This window comes from Aotus nancymaae, unplaced genomic scaffold, assembly GCF_030222135.1.
Source record: "Aotus nancymaae isolate 86718 unplaced genomic scaffold, 86718_ANA_hifiasm-v0.15.2.pri h1tg000053l, whole genome shotgun sequence".
Classification (NCBI taxonomy): Eukaryota; Metazoa; Chordata; class Mammalia; order Primates; family Aotidae; genus Aotus; species Aotus nancymaae.
The window spans coordinates 21,565,693-21,587,097 of NW_026988467.1; the positions used below are offsets into that span (position 1 = coordinate 21,565,693).

Genomic DNA, 21,405 nt, shown 5'->3' on the forward strand with positions numbered 1-21,405 from the left:
GAGGGACCGAGGGAGCCTGCCCAAGTGCAGGAGTGATCAAAATTTCAGTCAGAGGTTAGGGACAATTTAACTGTAATGTTTTCCTATTCCCCTCCGACAGCCCTCCAAGGTGAGCAGGTAGGTTTCAACATCCGCACGTTGCAGGCGGGAGATGAAGCTCAGGGTGGAGGCCAGGATCTCACAGTTCCCTCTGCATGGCCAGGTACTTGGGGGTCAACTATCAAGTGAAAATTCCAGCCCCAGAGGCAGGAGAATCCAGAACAAAATTAAACCAGCTAGGCTGCCAGGAGCCACGCCACAGAATGAGAGGTCTTCTGAGACACCAGGGGGAGTTTCAATCTCAAGACCCACTGACTTGTGGCTCCAACTGGGAAGCAAGGGGCTTCTCTGGAAGTCTCTTCCTAAGCCAGCCAGCACTTGCCCCTGGAGCCCCAGGTCAGAACAGACCTGCTCTCCCACTCAGGCCACGGGGGCACTTTGCATGATTTCTAGAAGCAGAAAGTGCAGATGGTCTAGGGAAGTGCCCAGCAGATGCCTCAGGCTCCCTGCCCGACCCCTCCTACTGCCTGTCCTCACTCTGAGGTCATTTCTCTCCCGGACCCCTTCTTCCTCCAACCAGCTCAGTACTCTCCTGGGGTCCCTGAGCCTCTGACCCTGACAGTGTTGTCCAACACCTTCTTGGTTCTGACAGCCCAGCGCCCTAGGGGCCAGACTCCAGACACAGAGGACGAATGGGCCCCAGTGCCTTGCCACAGGGCCCCTGGCCCACAGCAGCAAGTGAAAGTTTACTAAACCGCTCCTTCAGTCCTCTCACCTTCTCAGTCAGGCCTTCCCTGGTCACTTTATCTAAAGTGGGCATTTTAAATTTAAATGTTTTTTTTTTTTTTTTTTTTTTTGAGACAGGATCTTGCTCTGTCACCTAGGTTGGAGTGCAGTGGCATGATCATAGCTCACTGCAGTCTGGACCTCCCAGGCTCAAGCCATCCTCCTGTTTCAGCCTCCTGAGTAGCTAAGACAACAGGTGAGCACCACCATGCCTGGCTAATTTTTTTTTCCTTTTTCTTTTTTTGTAGAGACAAGGTTTTACTATGTGTCCAGGCTGGTCTTGAACTCCTAGGCTCAAGTGACCCTCCCGCCTTGGCCTCCCAAAGTGTTGGGATTACAAGCATGAGCCACTACACCTGGCAGGCATTTTTAACTTGGCTCCGTATAATTGAGTGAGCCTGAGAACTGGGATAGGAAAACATCACAACTGTATTGTCCCTAACCTCTGACTGAAATTTAGCATCACTCTCAAGCATGAGCATAGGCAACAAATCACAGAGGTATTATCAGCTGTACCTGTGACCTTGTCGCCAACAGACGTCACGGATACTTACATCTCACATTACAGCTGCTGCAGGTTTCTCTAAATATCTTTTATGCTCGTCACAACTTCAAAACCATGGTCATCATTAAACCCAATGCTAGATCTTATTTAATACATTGAGCAAAGCAGCATATTTACCACAATTTTTAAAGCATTTTGCCATGTCTTAATAGAATTGGTTTCTATTGTAATACTTTGGATTTGATTTTATACCTTAAAAAAATCCTTATTCTGAGAAAGGTGTGTGGGTTTCTTCACCAGATAGCAAAGGGGCCCATGGGGTTAAAAGAAAAAAAGACAAAACAACAACAATAACAACAACAAAACCAAAAAGGCGAAGCAGCTCAGTCTGAAGTATCACAGGCCTCCCACTCCCTTTCTCTATTCCCTGCACCTGCTGGAATTTTCCCGCAATGCGTATTGCTTTTAATAATCCATCTACTCATTTTGTTTCCTTCCACTAGATTATAAACTCCCCAGGGGCTGAAGTTTTTGTCTTGTTCATGCTGCGTCTCCAGCCCTTAGGATGGCATCTGGCACACAGTAGGTGCTCAACAACATTTGTAAAATAAATTAAGGGCAGAGATAATGGCTCTCATTTTGCAGATGAGAAAACTGAGGCTCAGAGAGGAGCAGTGAGTTGAGCAGGTCACACAGTATCCAGGCAGGACTCAGAAAAGTTAGAATGTGCCAGAGCCTGCCCCTCCACACAGGTACTAAGGTCCTGCTCCTGAGTAGTAAGAAGCCCCCACCCCTACCAGGTAGCAAACCACATGCAACCCCTGAGGTCACCAGCACTCCTCAGTGGCTTCCACCAGCTTCTGGGCCTGTCCCCACCCATCTCGGGTATAAAGGAGAAATGTGAGGCCTAAGAGGAGGAGTGAGAGGACGGGGCAGGCATGAGGACCGGGACCACTGGAGACAGGGAGCCCGGGAAGCAGGGCTGAGAGAAAGAGGTCTCCCTGAGTGCCCCTCAGCTCCCCCAGCCCTGCCCAGCTCTCTCTCTGCCTGGCAGCGGCTAACCCATTCATCCCTCTCTCTCAGCCTCTAGATATAACTCCATGCAGGAGCCTTGGGTGAACCTGCAGTCCGTCAGGAGCCCAGGAAGTGCAAACTCAGGCTCTTGGAGGGCTGGCCCTGGTTGCAGGGGAGAAGGCTTGGGCTGGGAAATGGGTTTCCTTTAGGGGTCCAGAAACTCATCCTGGACCCATCATTCAGCAGCTGGGTTGGCAGTGTGGCCTCAGGCAAGTCCTTGAGCCTCTCTGCCTGTGTTCCTATGTGTCTAAGGTCCCCTCCCTACCCACCAGAGCTGCATGGGCAGGGGAGGAGACATGTCTCGGTCTCAGGGGACCTTGGGGTTTTCGCAACTTTAAGAAGATGATCGAGAAGCCATCCATCTCTCCCCCAACCAGTGGTTCCCCTCAGCCTGCACCGGCACACTGCACCCTGAATCTCTGTCCACACTGTTGCTTTTTAACCAGTTGATCACAGCTCTGGAGCTCATGTGCTTTTCATTTTCACCTAGGCCAGTGGCCGCCTGCTAGAGGGCATTTTGGGGATGTGTGGTGGCATGTGGTCAACACAGTGCTGGGGTGGCACTGCCAGCATTAGGAGTGGGGTGTGTGTATGTGGAGGGGGATGCCAGCGCCCAGCACTGCCCAGGACAGTGAAGATTCATTCTTCCTGGGAGGGTAAAACTTGCTTATAAAAGTTCTCTGGCTGGGTGTGGTGACTCACGCCTGTAATCCCAACACTTTGAGAGGTCAAGGCAGAAGGATCACTTGAGTCCAGGAGTTCAAGACCAGCCTGAGCAACACAGCAAACACCACCCCCATCTCTACAAAAAATGATTTTAAAAAATCAGTCGAGCATGGTGGTGTCTGCCTATAGTCCCAGCTACTGGGTGGGAGGACTGCTTGAGCCCAGGAGGTAGAGGCTGCAGTGATCGCACCACTGCACCCCAGCCCGGGTGACAGAGCAAGACCTTGTCCCAACAAAAAGTAAAAGGAAAAAAAAATTCTCTGAGTCATGAACCTAATTCAGTTTTACATAAAACAAGGGATTTTTTTTGGTACTTTTAATATCTACTGAATTTTCCAGAAGGAAAGACAGTTTTTTTTTTTTTCTTTGAAATTTTGTTCACAGCTTTGCCAAGAGTTGTTGACAACTTCAGAAAGTCCTGGTATTGGCAGCAAGGCCACGTTCAGACTGAGTCCTGCCACTCTGCCTGTTCCCTCTGCTGGGGGTTTCTGTGAGGACGGCATTCGTCCACCTCATGGAGTCCTCTGGCCCTAACATTTGCATATTCAAATCAGTGTTTTATTATAAATTACTTTCCTTTTTTTCCTCCCTCATAGCTATGGAGTAACATAGTTTGCAACTGCCTGTAAATACGTAGGTTACATTATTTACAAATTTCAATGTAAGGCTCGATACAAAATATGTATTGTAAGGAAGCCTCCTTGTGTCTGGTGGGGCAGGGGCCTCCGCCCTAATCACTGCAGGAGACAGCAATGACCTGGATTTCTTCCCTTCCTTTTCTTGGTTCACACCTTCAGCCCTATTGTGAACGCTCTAGGGTATTACTGGGTGGATGTCTTTCATGGAAAGCCATCTTCCTGGAATTCAGACAGAATATAGGACTAAAAATTGAGGAAACAAGCAGAGGTTTCTATCAGATTTCTCAGTTCTGGCAGAAGTCAGAGCCAGGCAAGGATTCTGGGTCCCAACCTCCGATCTTAACTCCCAAAGTGTCCCGACTCCTAGAGTGGCCCAGATTGTCACTGTCAACCACGGACTGTTCTCTCAGGTGGGAATTTCCCAGTCAGCAGGATGGGCACCGCAGATGTGTGTCTGCATGCCAGCGGACCTGGCACCCTCTTTCCTCCCTGCCAACCGCCTCCACCTCTCCCACTCAGCAGTTCATACCTTCTGGGTTTCCCCCACCCCCGCCCAAACCGCACGGTAATCAGAGAATCAGTGGCTGTCACCGCTCAAAGGGACCTCAAAGTCCTCCTCCAGTCCCAAGCATTTGAAGTAACAAAATCTCTAACATGTATCCAGCTCTCAGTATATGCCAGCTGATACACTTGCATCAATTTCCCTAACCTTCCCCAAATCTCATGAGGTAAGTCTGATTACCATCCCCACCTCACAGATGAGGAAACCGAGGCACAGAGAGGTTAAGCCATTTGCCCAATGTCATCCACAAGTCATTAGCAGAGCCGGGACTCAAAGGCAGGGCGGCTGATACTAGAATGCAGGCTCTTAAAGACCTCAAGCCTTTGAAGACTGAACGCCTTAGCCAGAGTTCCTCAGACATCAGAACTCCTCCTCAGAGCACTTCCTGCCTCCCAGGACCTCTGAGACTGGTTATGGACCACTGAGAGAAGATGGATGAGAGAATGGTCTATAAACTCAGCCTCCGGCATCTCCCAGAGCCACAACCCCAGCCTCAGCCATGCCTGCTACAAGGACTAGCTCCCAACCAAACAAAGCTTTGGAAATCCATCTTCCTCCCTGCAGGCCCAGTCGGGGGGAGCACAAAGTCTGTGGGCATGAAAACCACACACACACAAAATCGTTCTCAGTGTGCAGAACGGCCAGGCAAGGTCTCAGTAACTCAGAAAATCGTCGCCTCTTCTCTTTCTTTATCTCACCTCCCAGGAGAGGGAGTGGAAAGGGGGAATCAAGTTCCTGATGCTTGCTGGGCTCCCGGATCCACAGCACCTTCCGCCCGCCTCGCAACAGACAGCAGCTATAGTGCTCCCAACACACACCTGAGCCAGCAGACCCAGCCACCGCCGCGCAGTCAGCAATCAGCCGTCAACCTTGCCTGCCACCAAGCAGGGACCAGTGACTCTCCTCTCAGGGCTGGGATTAAGTTGCAAAGGGTTTGAGAGATTGGGGATGACAAAAGGGACTTGAAGACTAATTAGGAGCAGCAATGAAAGCTTAATTCATAAAAGCAAACATTTTCCATCCACCAACCTGCAACCAGTTAAGGGCACCGTTTGAAAGAAATCTGTGCGTGGGGAAGGGAGCCAACAGGAACAGGAAATGTTTGAAAGAATGTAAACTATTTCAGTTTCATAAAAAGTAACAAGTAAACAGTTATTACATGCAAATAATGTCCTGGTTTTAATTAATGCTGAAAAGTCAAAATATGGTTGACATTTGGATGTATACATTGAAAGGCAGGAGGGGGAGAAAATGGTGCCCAGATGCCCATTTCTGAGCAGGGCTGGCAGCTCAGAGGGAACTAGAACCTTGAGAAGGTCCTGTTTATTGGTGATGAAAAGCACGGTTCTGCTTCAGCCGCTTCAGCGTGGGGTTGGGGAGCAGAGGGAAACCAGCTTACTTCTTAACAAAGCTAGAGGTGGGCCTGGTGCTTGGGAAGGGCAACTCCCACTTCAGCCACTTCTCGCAGGCAGGCTGGTCTTAAAGGGGCAGCGGACCCTGAGGCCTCCATTCCATGGGGGCAGGGTTTCTAGGACTTTCCCACTTAACTTTTCCAGGAGTTAAGTGAAGATGGGTTTCAGGTCTCAGAAGCCTCCCATTCAACAGCCCTCACCCCTGTTCCACCTTCCTTCTACTGCCCAAGGTCGATCAGACAGACAGGATGGCACACCAGCCTTGAATCTCGGGTAGGAGATGGCAGCCTTCGAGCTGTGCTTTCCAATATTCAGCTGCGTTAGCTTCCATTCCAGACCACCTAGGGCTCGAAGGCGCTGGGAAACTGCATCTGGGAGACCACAGCTGGGGAGACAGAGCCTCCGAGTGTGGGTGAGATTCTGCCCCCTATGGAGAGAGTGGCTGGGGTGCTTGGGCCCTACAGACCAGGGACTCGTCTTGCAACCCCCTTGCACAAAGACCTTTAAGCTCCCTTTTTGAGCTTGTGAATCCACAATCTCTTGCCAGCATCTTTTGTGAGATCAGGGGTGTTTAAAGAGGGGTGGCATGAAAGGGTTCAGGAGTTGGTAAACCCTAGAAACTGGGAGAACATTGTCTTTTTCTGGCAAGAGACTATAACTTTCCTCACCTCCTCAAAGGGAACTGTAACATTCTACGGGATTACAGATCACTGTTTTAGACAAAGCTGTGTCTGGAGACCTGTTTTTCGGGATTCCAAGGCCCCTCGTTCAACCTCCTTCCCCACTGCCCCTGCCCTTGCCAATGCTGAACTGGCGAGGCCTCCCTCCCGCTTACCTCGCCCACTTCGTCCCACGAAGCGAAGGTCGTTGAACCTGGCCACCTGGTTCTTCATGACGGCTGAGGCGTTGCGTAGCTCCGCAGAGTAGTTCTCATCATTGCCTGCCATCACGGTCACCACCGTGCCATCCGGCACATCCCCCAGTGCCACCACCTGAGGACACAGGGCGGGGGATGCAGGGGGACAGCTCAAAAGGAAGCGGGAGGCAAGGGAAAGGAGGGGAGGAGCTGGGCCAGGCAGCTCCCCTAGGTCCCAGGCGCACTGCGTATTTCTTTAATGCAGGGTGGAGAAGAGGCTTAAAAACAAAAAAGACCTTCTCCCAAATATCACGAAAACAAGAAGATGGAATCTCGAGCTTCCACACCAAAATCCCAGATCAACTGCTTAAACTGTGTCCCAAGAAATCATCCTTTCAGAGAAGTCTAAGCCGGAGCTGTGAATCAGCTCAGTCACTATGATGTGGGGAGCAGTTCCCCTGTTGTCTTTGGCTGCAGCGAAAGAGGAATCAACATGCCCCTAGCAACGAAGTCTCCAAGTAAAAAACAATATCAACGATATGGCCGGGCACGGTGGCTCAAACCTGTAACCCCAGCACTTTGGGAGGCCGAGGTGGGCGGATCACGAGGTCAAGAGATCGAGACCATCCTGGCCAACATGGTGAAACCCTGTTTCTACTAAAAATACAAAAATTAGCTGGGCGTGGTGTCTTGTGCCTGTAGTCTCAGTTACCCCGGAGGCTGAGGCAGGAGAATTGCTTGAACCCGGGAGGCGGAGGTTGCAGTGAGCCGAGACTGTGCCACTGTACTCCAGCCTGGCGACAGAGTGAGATTCTATCTCAAAAAAAAAAAAGAATATCAACAATAACAACAGGGCTGCTACCCCCACTCAATTTACGCAAGAGCTGTTCAGGGCATGAAATGTGGCCCCGAAATGTGCACCAGGCCCAGTGTATTGGCCTCTGCAGAGCCTAAATTCGTTATGCAGAGAAAATGCAGGATGCAAAACTCACTGGTGTTTTGAGAAGGATCACCCAGAAAACCCCTTTAAAGTGAGATGGGGGCTTTTGATGACAGAAGAATGCACCTGCTTGAAAGTGCAGGACGGGGGGTGGCGATGTCTCCCTAAACGCCATCCTCCCCCAGTCCCTCACCCCCAGGAGCACGGAGTGGCAGACTGCCTTTTGAAAAGAATCAGACTTTAAACACAGTGACAGCCATTTAAACGTGGATGCCGCGTGCAGGGACTCAAGATCCAGATGGTAAAAATTTCAAGGAGAAAAATGTTTGGGGTCTGATTAAAAAGGCCAGATTTCCTGTCAACATCCTGTCTTCTTTTAATTTCAAAGACTCCTTTTAAGCTCCAAGTGACAGTAAAACCTCCGATCTGACGATTCAAATCACATGGGCCTCCCCGCTTCCCGGGGAGATTTTCCCCACTGGTATTTTAAGATGTCACCCGGGAGACCTCAAAGAGCCACTCAACCTTTTTTTTTTTTTTTTTTCCAATTTGGAGTCGTCTTAATGGGAGCAGGGACTGCCTCAGCTGCCAGCGGCCGCCGCTTCCAGCCACCTCGGGCAGCACCACCCCCAGCCGCCGGCCTTTCCTGCCCTGCCCTTTTCTCACGGCAGCTGCGAGAGGTTTAGGGGAAAACCGAGGCGTTTTCGTTTCATCTCGTTGCCCCCTTAAAAAAATGAAAATGAAACAGTCGCCTACTCCCTGACATAAAGAAAAAGGTCCTCTGAATGGCTGGGGGCTGCCAGAGGTGGGGGTCCCCCAATCTCAACCAGCCATTAGGGACGCAGAATATCCCCTAGCAAACGTCTGCCGGGCAGTGCCCCGATTCCGGCCTAGCGCCGTCCCATAAAATTTCAGAAGCCCGAAGTGGAGGGTGTGAGCAGGAAGCGTTTGTGAAGCGACGCGGGAGGAGGGCTGCTGCCGGCGGAGGATAGGCCCTTTCACCCTCCGCACCCCACCCGCGGTGTCCTAACCAGGGTCTGGGGATCCTCTCCTCCGTTGCCCGCAGGGCTGTAGCTGAGCAATCCGGGTTAGGGCGCGGGAAACCCCATCCGCCCGTTTCCGCACCAACCTCTCTACGCAGAGCTGCCCAAAGCCCAGGTGGAGCGGGGCAACCCCCTGAAAATGCATCTGTGCAGGGCGCATCCGAGACACGACGCCGAGGTCCCCGAGCCGAGTGCGCAGCGAGGCCGACCCGGGTTCCCGGGTGTCGCCGCGGGGTCTCGGCCACCTCCCCTTCCCGCGGCTCCCAAGGCCCCCGAACTGCGCAGCTGGGACGCCCGGAGCCTCAGGGCAAGCGCCCTCCCGCCCAGGCGCCCTCCCGCCCCCGGCCCCGCACTCACCTTGAAGGCGACGGGCAGCGTCTTGTTGCAGCGCCAGTGCGAGGGCAGCACGGAGCAGAGGAAGTTGGGGCTGTCGGTGCGCACGAGCTCGCCCGGGTGGTCCGCCAGCACGTCCACCATCGAGCGCACCTCGGGACGGGCGCGCCCGCCGGGCCCCACGGCTGCCTGCGCGCTCAGCGCGCCGCTGTTCTCGCCCATCTTGCCGCCGCCGCCGCCGCAGGGGAAGGCCGTGGAGGGAGGTGTGAAGCGGCGGCTGGTGCTCGGGTCTACAGGAATACGCATAACAGCGGCCGTCAAGGCGCCGGGCGGGCGGCCGGCGCGGGCGCCTCCTCGGCCGCCGCTGCCGCGAGAAGCGGGAAAGCAGAAGCGGCGGGGCCCGGGGCCTCAGGGTGCAGGGGGCGGCGCCCGGCCAAGGCCCGCCGGGACCCGCCCGCTGCAAGCCCTCGCCGCCCCGACGGCCGCCGGCAGGCCGCCCGCTAGTCCCGCATCCCCGGCGCGCAGCCCCGCGTGCGGCCGCCCCTCGCGGCGGTCCCGGCTGTCTGGGCCGCGGCGGGGCCCGCCCGAGGCTGCGCCGCCGCCGCCGCCGCTGCCACCTCCCACCCCAAAGCCCGCCTGCGGCCGCCGCGACTCCGCAGCCGCAACCCCAGAACAAATCCTCCAGAATCAAGTGGCGGGGCCGTGGCCGCCCGCGCGGGGTTACTACCCCCGGGGCCCGCGGGGCGGGGCGGGGCCGGCACGAGCGACGCGTCGCGCAGCCAATCGGCGGAGCCCCCATCGCGGGCACCTCGGCAGCGTTAGCTGGGAGGAACGGGGCCTGCCGGAGGCCGCCGGCGGGAGGGGCGGAAGGCCCCGCCCCGCGAAGGAGGCTTCCGAACCACAGCCCAGGGCCCCCGAGAGCGCTGGGAGCCCCGCGCCGACGCTAGAAATTTGCTTAGAACGTCCGGGTCCCACAGAAGTCGCCCTTGAAGCCCTTTCCCGGGTCGCGTCTCCCTGACGCGGGGGCGCAACCCCTTCGCTCCTCCCCCCGCTGGCCGCGGCCGGGCTTCCCCAGCTCTTGCTGCTTCGGGCCCGTGACTTCTGCACCCCCGGCTGGGGGCCGCGGGGGCCCAGGGCCGGTGACTGCGCAACCGGGAGCCGCCCTAAAGAGGTTACGCACCTCCGTCGTCCCGCAGATTATTCTGACCCAAGCTCCTCCACCCCAAACTGAATTTTGCGCGCCATCCACGCCCGGCCGGCAGGCTCTGCAGCTCCCGGCCCTGCGCTGCTTTGGTCCCAACCTCGGTGGCCCCTGTGCCAAACTGGGGACAGACGGAAGGGTGTCTCCCAGGGACCCTAAGTATCCTGGGGTCAGCAACCCCTTTCCCCTGTGCTCTCCCCTAAAAACAAGTTTCAGGTTCTCGCAGGCCTCGCGGCGTCGTTCTTCGTTGTGGCGGCCTGTGGCTCTTTGAAAACCACGACAAGGCCTGCAAAATGCGTTTTCCCGATTTTTTTCCTCCACTCCTGTAACCACGGCCCTGCATCGTGAAACAGTGAGCGGGTCGGTAGCAAAAAGAAAACTGAACTACTGCTGCAAAGTTAAGGGCCCCGGCTTCCAGAGGACAGAATTGCCTTTCTCCATGCAGATGGAAAGTGGCCTCCGCGGGTCCGACTACACTTCTTCTTGGGCCCCTGTGCTCCGGCTGCGCCGCAGGGACCGCGGACGGTTTCGCCGAGGCACTGCCTGCCCGCCTGGCTCTGGGTCCCCGCTCCTACTCCCAGCTGCGCGGCCCAACCGCTCCTGGGCTTCACTGTAAACGACCCCTGCCTCTCCCGCCTCCTAAGTCAGTCGAGCAAGCCTAGGGGCCGGCTACAGCTGGGAGGGCAACGGGAAAGGTCAAGCCTCAATCCTTCCGAATTATCGCCCCAGACACCTCCTAGACTCTGGGGAACGAACGCGTGCTGAGCCTCCCGCCGCTTTGGAAACTGAGCTAGATTTTCGTTGCCTCTGGCCCTCGACAGGTGCAAAACAATGAATGCCAAGCCTCGGAAGCAAAGAAGCCTAGGATCCGACAGTGGCCGCAGGATCTCTTGATGGATCTGACCCCTGCCCAGCGCGCGCCATTTCGTCGTCGCCAAACGAAATCAACTCCCGCGTGCGCTCCAGGGGCGAAAGACTCTGGCCTCACCCGGAACATCGGGAGAGGTGGCCCCTACCCCCCTCGGAACCTCACATCACGCCTTCAGGAAGTGTTGAAAGCAAGGACGGCGAAGGTCCCTGCCTGGACCTTTTCAGAGAACCTGCGCCTGGCAGCTGACGATCGTGGACCAAGGCTCGAGCGCCTGGCACGAGCAGCAGAACCAGAGGAAGCGAGCTATCCGGCCTGGGCGCTCCCACCTCTGGGAACGTCTCTGGGGAAGGCCCAGCGTGTCGTGGCCAGGTAGGGCCCGGGCCCGGGGCGGGCGACACGTGCTGCCCTCGAGCGGTTTCGCAGCCGCGACCCGCTGTTTCAGGTCGTGGCAAATTCCACGTGTCGAGTGTTTTTGATTTGCCTCGTGCCCTTTGCTTGTCCCTCCGCCTGATTTCTCCCTCTCCCCCTATGGCGGGTTGACAAACAAGTTTCCAGAGAATGGGGGGCTCTTGTGGGCCCGGGCACCTGGTGCAGGACCCGGCACGGCTCCAGCCCGTGGGAGGGCGCTCGCTGCCCGTGGTCACCAGACCCAAGGGACCGGGGGTGCAGGCCCTTGGGTCCCCAGCCCAAGGTCGCCGGGCCGCCTGGCAGGCACCGTGGCAGGAGTCGCCGCTAGTTGGCGCCCGCGCCCTGCCAGCCGCGGAGGTGCTGGCTCCTCCGGGCTACAGATGCGCGCCAGCTGCGGCCCGGGTGCAGGCGCGGCAGCCGCCCCCGAGGAGCTGTCCTTCCCGGACTGAAAGCCCGTCCGATTCCTTGCCATCGGTGCGGCCAGGTTTGGGACAAACCGATGGCTTTGTGTCAAACCGAGGCCGCCTTGCTCACCTCTGTTGAAACGGACGCCTTCTGCCTTTGCGTTTTCAGGCACCGGGGAAGACCTACAGAACTGGCTAGCTTGTTCCCAATTTCCACTGATCGCCAGCCTGCTTCCTCCCTATTACAACCTTTGCCATCTATTAAATGGGAGGGAGAGCTCCCACTCCCCCATCTGAGGCACGTGGACACCCTTGCCCTTCCCCAGCTGGCATGGACTCTCGTCTTTTCTCCCTCTTCAGATCGAGGGACAAACAGCCCAGTTTCTCTCCGGTGGCCCCCACCTAAGAGCACCCCATGTTGTCCACAGCAGGACAAGGAAGCAGAAGGTCAGGACACTTCCCTCCCCTACCGTAGCTCAGAGTTTGGTAAACCTAGAACCCATCCTGGAGCAAATATAGCCAGCTCCTTTGCCCCAGGAAGGGGATTCGTCTTTTAGCACCTCAGGCATTTAGGAGTGCACTCCAAGTGCGGCCTTGGCAGTGAGGGTGCGGGCTTCCCAGGGCAGGCATAATTCACAGTGCCTCTGCCGCGCCTGGGCAGGGATCCCCCAAATGTATCAGACAAGGTGCAGGTATGCTCTGGGAAGCTACCTAGGAGCCCCATGGACAGTGGAAAGAGCTTGGGTCTGCAGTCCCTCTGCCTGAGTGTGTCTTCTCTCACCCACAGCCCTCTAAGGAGAGTTACCTAAGGCTCTCTGAGCCTCATTTCTTTCATCTGTAAAGTGGGGGCACTCATAGTGGCCCTTCACAGAGTTGTGTGTAAAGTGCTTAGCACAGTCCTGGCACACAGAGGGTGCTCCAGCCGCGGGGAGCCATCACTGTCATTATGAAAAAATAAGACCTCTCCATCCTTGCTGGGGCCCTTTGACGCCCCCCACCCCACCACCACCCCGATCTGGGCCTCACACTTCCCATCTGTGAAATGTCCAGTTCTCATGTTCAAAGCTTGCCAGAACTCTGAGCCAAGTCCATGCTGTCCTGACCCCTCGGTTTGCCCACATGCTGCCTGGGGGAGGTAAGGACTGGCTGTGACCTAGCTCCACGTGGAGTCAGCTCACAGGGGGGTTTCCAGCAACCATCATGGGGCGGCAGGAGCTGGGTCTTGATGATTGCCCTTCTGACCATTCCTCTCAGAACCTCACTTTGGCCCCTCCCATAGACAGACACTTTCCTAAGAAGCAACTGGGCTTCAGCAGACACTGCCAGGGACCCCGCTTCCTTCCCAGGAGGCGTCTGTTTCCCATATCCTGAATCATACAGGAGCCTAGTCCAGCAAAGAGGGCAGAGGACTCTCTTCTAGAACTGAACACTTCTCCCAGCCTGGCCCTAAATCCCCCATCCAGAGGACCCAGGGTGAATCCTATCTCCGGCCTAGTGCCCTGGAACCCCAAGGGGACATTCATGCCCCTCACTGAGCCTCAGTTTCCTCTTCTGTCAATGGAGATCATTCTAACCACTCCATTTCACAGGAGGAGGATTAAGGATTCTCTCTAGGAGGGGAGGAGCATCATGTTTCACTATATCTAAATTGTGATCGATTGTTTGAAGAAACAAAAACAAAATGCTGCTGAGTAAACTAGGACTCATCTGCATCCCAATTTCAGATCATGACATCTGAATATATAAGGGAGAAAAGTTAATGAAAAATGGCAGTGTATCTGGGTGGAGGGGGGTGTCTCCTGCGGGCTGGCAGTCCACCCCCAGGGAGTCCAGCTCTAGGGTCATCTCTCTGGGCAGCCTCTCTGGAAGGATTCAGAGTGTGTGGGAGGACAAGTGAGCTTCTCGAATTACAGAGATCTTTCTTTCTTTTTGGAAAGTGTCAGACTTGGAGGGGAGACAGAAGGAGCTGGGGAGACAGGGTGATGAGGGCATTAGGACCCAGATACTGCCTGTGAGGTCCGAGACTTTTGCCGTGTGTCTGAGGTCCCCTGAGCCTTGGTCCCCTCTTCCGATGGTAAAATGGGAAGAATGGTAACAGCTGGGGGTGCTGAGGCTTTACATTGTGCCGGGCACTGCACATGGGTATTAAGCATGGTATTCATTGCCCATGGCATTGTTTGTGGTAATTGGTATGCCCATGTAAGCAAAGAGGAACGTTGCTCAAGGTCAGTCGGGCTAGAGAGGGCTGGACCCAGGTTAAAAGCCTGCTCTGGCTCAAAATGTGGGTACGCAGGCATTACCAGGCCGAGCTAGTCGGCGCTCTTCTCCTAGTGGCTGAGTGATGGGAAAAGCTGGCATCTAGATAGACAGGAAAGTGCTACCATGATGGGGAGAGGGAGCTGGGGTGGTAAATTCTGCTAAGCAGCCCTGGGCTTGGAAATCAGCAAACCCTTCAAATCTGCAGGGAGTTGCAGGACTTGCTAGGGTCACTCGGGAGGGTCTTGTGATAGCTGAGTGCACCCACAACCTGCTGTTCTTTGGCCTCAGAACCAGTCTGCAGGGAGGCAGGATCCGCAGTAGTCCTCAGTTTGCAGTTGAGAACACTGAGGCCCGGAAAGGGAAGAGTCATGATCAGGATCTAGACTGAGCTCCAGCACCGCCAGGGGCGAGCACCGTGAAGCAAAACGCAGGCAGGTGGGAGTCTGCAGCCCCGTCGGCCGCGTACACCAAAGTCCAGATGCAACCCTCAGTGCCTCTCGCCCCGGGGAAGTGCTAGAGTCAGTCACATTTCCCTCTGGGTCTCAGTGTTTGCATCTGAATGCTGGGGGTGCATTTTCAAGGCCCCTCTACAGGCCGGGTGGGTTCCCGCAGGACCGCAGGGTTTCGTGGTGGCCCAGAGCCTGAGGACCCTCCTTCCTACCCAGCTCCTTACCACCTCCTGTGGGACGCCAGCTCCCATGTGTCCACATGACCTGGGATCCTTCCACACCCATCCCCACCCTGTTCTGCAGGTGGGTGGTCAGAGGGTACTCTGCTTTGGGGATGGGAGAGAGAGAGGGAGACAAGGACAGAGAAAAGAGAGAACAGGGACCCTCTCTCTCGCGGGGGACAGGGGCGCAGAGCAGATAAACCGGCGGTGCCACCTGTTACCAGGGAAGTGTGTTCTGGTTTTGGCTCCCATCACTTGTTGGGGCCTTCCTACTGCCCCCCACCCCCGCTACTCACTCTTGTCATCTGTAAATCAGGGAAATATTTCTAGTAGACAGTTATTTGGTTTGTGACTTTGATCCGTGGTCTATGACTAATAATTGCCCTAATTTTTTGGACACCTGCCGCATGCTGGGAGTTTTCCGCCAATTGTCGCTCGCTCTCACGGTGCCTCTGCAGGGCAGAGATTTTATTCTCTCCATTTTACAGATGGGGACACCCAGGCTTGGAGAGTAAAGAGCTTTCCTCCATGAGCCTCAGAATCTGAGAAGTTCAAACAAATTCTCAGGAGCCCTTCCAGCACCCTTACTCCTCCATCAGGGAGGGGCTGCCTGTACTCTGAGGGCTGTCCTCAGCGCAGAGCTCTCTGTCCAAAGCAGCAGGTGAGTGCAGAGCTACCTGTCAGCAGAGCCATCAAACACAGGACTCTTCTATTGGGAGGCCCGGAGTGGTAGGAGGGACCTGAGCAGCTTGAAGCCAAGGGGGCTTCTAGGAAACGTATGCCCTTCCCTCAGCCCCAGGGTGGGGGTTCAGCTCTGGCAGGCAGGGAGAGAAAAAGCTCCTCTAAGTGGCTCTCACTTTACACACATTTATGCCTCACAGCATTCTTAGGGGGTAGGGATAATTATCACTCCCATTTTACAGGAAAGAAAACTGAGGCTCAGAGAGCTCAAGTAACTTGCCCAACATGGCACTTCTGGGAAACCACAGAGGGAGGCTTCCAACCAGGGAGCCTGGCCCCAGAGCCCACGTTGCTGCCCACTACACTCTATTCTCATGGACCCAAACCTGGTGCTCGAAGTTACCATCATGGAATAGAATTAGAATCCTGGCAGAACTATGGGCAGGATTCAGAATTTTACAGTGTCAGACTCGAAAGGGCTCTGAGACAGCAAATCCAAATCCCCATTTCTCAAACAGCAGAACTGAGGCCTAGGGAGGAAAAGAGTCTCACTCAAGGTCACAGCCGGTGCCAGTGACAGAGTCTGCACCCCCTCCTTCTCCAGCTACCTCCCGCTGACTCCGCACCTTCCTCTCCTGCAGGCTCCTCTCCCCACTGCCCACCCAGCAGCTTCTGGGCCCAGCCAGGCTCATTAGGGATTTTCCACCTCCCCAAAAAGGTCCTAATGACTGTCAGTCCTTGTGAAGCCTTAATTAATCTCAGAGGCCGATGGCTTGGAGGAGACTGGGGGCTTTGGCCTTACGCAGATGAAGATTACGGCTCTATTTCATGTGGTGGTGAAGGAACGCCTCAGACATTCCTGCCAGCAATAAAAGCCACATGGCTTTCCAGCGTCGCCCTTGGAAAAGAAAAAAAAGTGCAGCCCTTTGCGGAAAGAAATCAGCTATGTGCTGTATGCATGGCATGAAATAAAAATGGGCATAAGGACGTGGGGAACAGTCGGTCTTTTATGCTGCCTCTGACGGCCACTGACAGTGGCAGGGCCGGCAGTCACGGTCCCAGCTGCAGTCCTGGGAGAGGGAGTGGCCCCCAGTGCGATGGGGGAAGCCTCAGCCCCTCCACCTGAACTGGATTTGAGCCACCCCAGAGGCAGGGCGGGCTTCCTGGGCCTGTGAGCTGTGCAGTCGCAGAGGGCCCCGCTCTCAGAGGGTCCTGAGCTTGTTTTAATGCCCTGCCGTTGCTGCCTTGAACTTCTGAGTACTTATTCAGTAAAGGTCCTGCGTTTTCATTTTGCACTGGGCCCCCCCAAATTATGTAGCCAGTCCTGACTGAAAGTCTCCCCCATCACCAGTTGCCACATCTCTCCTGGCCCCTGCCATGTACCCAGTCCTAGGGAGTAGGGTTTCCTGAGCGCCTACTAGCCACTTTGCTTATATCACTCTAGATGAACTTCAAAACAACTTTGCGAATTGGGCAGATGTGGAAAACCGAGGCTCAGAGGGTTTCTGTGTGGCAGGGAAGTCTAGATTTGAACTCAGGTCTCCCTTACTCCCAAGTGAGTGATCTTAGCAGCTCTACGTTCTGCAGTATTTCATCTTCACCATGCCCACAGGGACGGATGCACAGTCAGGATGCTCTATTCCCAGATAACAGGAGGCATAACTGAGGCTGGAAAGGAAGGTTCTCAGGGTCACACACAGTCAGTGTCAAACTGACGGCCTGGATCCATAGGGCTGGGGAAGGAGTCCCCGTTTTATAGTTGTTTGTGCCATTTGTACATTTACTAGCTCTTTCTATGCAGGTCACTGCCTTGAGTCTGGTCTGGGATGTAGCTGGAGCTCTGCCCTGTCCCCCCTCCCCCACAGCTCTCCATTCTGAACATCTGGAAAGTCCTTCCTTATGTCTTCTTCTACTCTTTCATACTGCAGTTTTCCTCTGTCACCCTCACTGGTCGGGAAGCAGTTGCCTCTGGCATCTTGATAAACTCTAAAGAGTCCAAATTCTTGATGAAAGTTGGGGCTGAACAGAGCCCAAAGATTGTGGTGTCCTATAACTGGGGCTCGGCCTGAGGCTCATAGAGCCAGCTGCTAGATCCAGAGGAACAACTTCCTTGTTCCTTGCTGAGTAACCTTGGGCAAGTCTCTTCCCTCTCTGGCCCTCAGACTCCCCTTCAGGGAGGTAAATGCATTGGACCACACCTGAGCCCCTGGTGGCCTCTCTGTCTTCAACATTCCAGAATTCCATGCTAATCTACAACCAGTCTGCTCATTTCCCCATCTCACAGCTGGGGAAACTGAGGCCCAGGAAGGATCAGAGACTTGCCCAAGTTCACAGAAGGTGCTTATTGGCAACTGGACTTTGACTCGGAGCCTCCTGTCTGCAGGCCCGGCTGCCTCTGCACAAACCTTCCTGGCCTCAGCATCAGCTCAGCCTGCCCTTGTCTCACCCCCTCTAGCCCACTTTGACCTGTCAGGCAGCCTGAGTGTCCAGGCCTGGAAATCACAGCTAAGGATCCTCGGCAGGCAATAAAGATCCTCTTCTATGGTTTGAATGTCTCCCAAAAGTCATATGTTAAAATTTCATCCCCATCATGTGGTATTAAGAGGTGGATGCAGGGTTTTTGGGAAGTGATTAAGTGGTGAAGCCTCTGCCCTCATGAATGGATTAGGTCCTCTTTGCCCTCTGACTTCAGGACACAACATTCTGTGTCCTCCAGAGGATACAGCCAGAAGACGCCGTCTTGGAAGCAGAGAGTCCAGGACCTCACCAGATGTTGAACCTGCCAGAGTCATGATTTTGGACTTTCCAGTCTCCAGAACTGTGAGTAAGAAGTTTCCATTTCTCTAATTCTATTTATAAATTACCCAGTCTCAGGTATTTTGTTATAGCAACACAGAATGAACTAAGGCACCCTCTTTAGAGAAAAGTGGGCTTGGGATGGCAGCAACCCCTTTCTCCCCAATGGCATTTAGGCTGTGTTAGCGTTTCCATAATAAAGGGCACTTTTCCAGGGGTTATAATTTAGCTAGAAAATGAGGAGGAAAGGCCAGACTCCAGGATCTGAGGGGCACATGAAGTAGGAGATTAGGATGGGAAATTCTCCACTGGACCCTGGGCACACAGGGTGCACATACACACACACACACATCTATACCCTGCATGGGCGCACTCACACAGCACCCAGGCTCATAGGCACAGTCTCTCTCACACACTCACTGGCAGCTCACACCTACCCACATGGACAAGCCCTCATGGAGAACGGCATTGTTACAGTGCAGCCACAGGTGTAAACAGTTAAGTGCATGTGTGTGCAAAGATACTCCTAGGAGATGTCTCAATCTGCATCAACAGGCATGGACCTATTGGTGTAGATGCACAGATAGGCCCCATATAGAATGGTGTGGACACACACATGATGGTGTGGAAACCCACATCACAGTTGTATAAACAACAGACCATTGTGTGGACAGATCCGTATACAGAGGCAGGCACTGAATCAGGGCTCAGAGCTTTGGATTTGTTCTACGGGTCAGCTCTGGGAGGAGTTGAACCCTGGCTGTGGAAGTTTCTGCTTCTCCATTCAGAGACATAGACTTTCTGGGTGGTTTTCCCCCCTGGGGCTGCCAAACCACTCCTCAGCATCTGAGTGTAACCCACCTCCTCATTGCTCCATGGGGACAAGGAGAGCCCGTACTCCCAGCCTGGAGAAAGGCAGTGGGAGGGAAGTGGTGGGAAAGTTGCAGCTAGGGTGCCACACATGACGTGGGTGGAAGGGCAGGGCACTAGCCTACGGGCCCAGAGACCTCAGTTTGGGTTTAGGTTGAGATGCCCTAGGCCAACATATGGCCTCTCTGGGCTTCATCCTGAGTCCTGTCTGTTAGGGCCATGTGACACCCGCAGGGACCTCAGTGTGGGGAAGAGTATTGAAACCATGCCACATGATGAACTGTTGAAGCAACTGGAGACTTGGTCCTCGAGGAGAGCAGGCTTTGGGGGGTAAGAGCTCCTCTGTCAGATCTATGAAGAGCTCCCAGATGGCAGGGACCATGTGGATGCTGGGGGCTCCATACCAGGAAAAGAAGTAATGAGAGCTGGCTAGGAATAGAGACATATCCCCTCAGAGGTAGAGAGCTCTCCATTATGGGAGGTATTCAAGTTGAGACCAGGATATTGTGGAAGGAGCTCAAGTGTTGGGTGGTGCAGGGGCTGGACTAGATGCTAGCGTCTAGAACGCTCAGCTCATCGCAAGCACGTGTTGAACAAATGAGAGAGTGACTGTAGAGCTCCATTTCGGAACAGTCCTCTGTGATTCAGAGCAGACCCGCTCTGGGGTCCCACCTTGCCATCTGTGTGACCTTGGCCCTCTCCAAACCTCAGTTTCCTCATCTGTGAAATGGGGAGAACAAATTATTTCCAAGAACTCCAGTAAGTCACATCCCCGATTGTTGGCCTTTCAGGTTATCCCAGAATTTCTGCTCTTATAAATAGAAAATGACAATGAAGGCAAAAAGCAGACAGACAAGTAAGAGAATGGTTAATACGAAAATCATAGCTAGGCATGGTAACTTGCATTGGTAATCCCAGCTACTTGGAAGGGTGAGGTGGGAGGATCACTTGAGGCCTGGAGTTCAAGACCAGCCTGGGCAACAAAATGAGACTCTGTATCTACCAAAAAAAAAAAAAAAAATCAGGAGAGTGGTCCCCACCACTTGCCACCCATGACGGGGAGGGAGAGGGATGCAGTCGGGGAGGGGACACTGGTGGGAGCCCCAAGGTCCCACTAATGCTTTGTTTTTAAAAGGCAGGTGATGGGTACATAGACGTCTGCTTTACTATTCTTTTTTAAACAATAGTTATATTTTCTACGTTCTTCTGTACATGTATTTTGCATGTTTAAACATATTTTTAAAGGAAAGCAAAAGATAAAAATTTGAAAAAGTCCCTCTGCCCCAAACCTCTGAAAAAAATGGACAATATGCTTAAATGCACACAGAGTCGTACAGCTGTTCGTGATGCAGCAAAGCTGGGATGTGTTTATTCTCAGCCAAATCACTGTTACCACCGGATGGTCCCGTGTACCATCACACTCTCGGCTGAATCTCGGCAGGCCCTTGCGACCATCCTCATCACGGCAGCCCCCACCTACAAGCACTTCTAGGTAACAGCCCCTGCTGAGCAAGCTCCCCAAGCCCTCCTCATGGCCCACCGGTAGCCCTCAGGTATGTGTCAGGGGGCCCACTTTACAGGCAAGGAAGTCCCTTGCACCCACATAGGAAGCGGCAGAGCTGGGATTTGAACCAGCTCTGTCAATGCCAAAGTTATGCAGCAACCTCATCCCAGGGACCAGGCCCCTTGATTATAGTAACTAACGTTATGTACTGTGACACATGCCATTGAATCCTCGGAGCCGCTTTTGTATTAGGTACATAGTCATCACCCCGCCCCCCATTGTAACAGTAGGAAAACTGAGGCAGAGCAAGGTCAGGAACATGTTCGGGTTCACACCTCGAGTATGAGTATCAGAGCTGAGCCTTGAACCTCAGCAGCCTGATCCCAGTCTGTGTTGCCTGGGCTGGCTGTGAGGGGAGCTCAGACTTCATGGAAACAAAAGACAGAGTGGTAGATTCAGGGTCTACAGCTGGCCCCAAGGGACCAAAGGCTGGCAGGGTGGTTGGCTGGGGTTGGAGGATGCTGCTTGGGATGGGAGATCTGCTCCCGAAGTGATGCCAGCCCCACATGATGAGCTGAGTCCCCACCTCCTTACGGGGTCATGGCTGCTGGGGAGGTGCTGAGGCTGTGGGTACCACCAAATAGAGGCTGAACAGGCTTCAGACTCCCTGCCTGGCAAGTCCAGGTGACAGGCTCAGACACTGGGCACTCTGTCATTTGCTGTTGGCATAAGTTTCCACTGGCAGGAATGTGACGTTTATTACCTGAGTGGGCTTCCAGAAGCCCATTGAATGTCCTCAGACCTGGGGTAGGCAGGCTCTCTCACTG

General features: G+C 54.4%; 1 protein-coding gene and 1 long non-coding RNA gene across 2 annotated transcripts in view; one reads left to right on the forward strand and one right to left on the reverse strand.

Annotated features, from left to right (window-relative positions):
* Positions 1–21,405, reverse strand: part of RUNX3 (RUNX family transcription factor 3) — a 64,813-nt gene that overhangs the window by 21,525 nt on the left and 21,883 nt on the right. Inside the window, exons 2-3 of the mRNA XM_012440130.2 lie at positions 8,939–9,204; positions 6,578–6,734 (exon numbers count right to left, since the gene is read on the reverse strand). Of these exons, the coding sequence (XP_012295553.1) occupies positions 6,578–6,734; positions 8,939–9,204 (423 nt within the window). The remainder of the gene's footprint in view (positions 1–6,577; positions 6,735–8,938; positions 9,205–21,405) is intronic.
* Positions 9,795–21,405, forward strand: part of LOC135269464 (uncharacterized) — a 33,200-nt gene continuing 21,589 nt past the window's right edge. Inside the window, exon 1 of the long non-coding RNA XR_010337756.1 lies at positions 9,795–11,355. This is a non-coding gene — a long non-coding RNA (uncharacterized LOC135269464). The remainder of the gene's footprint in view (positions 11,356–21,405) is intronic.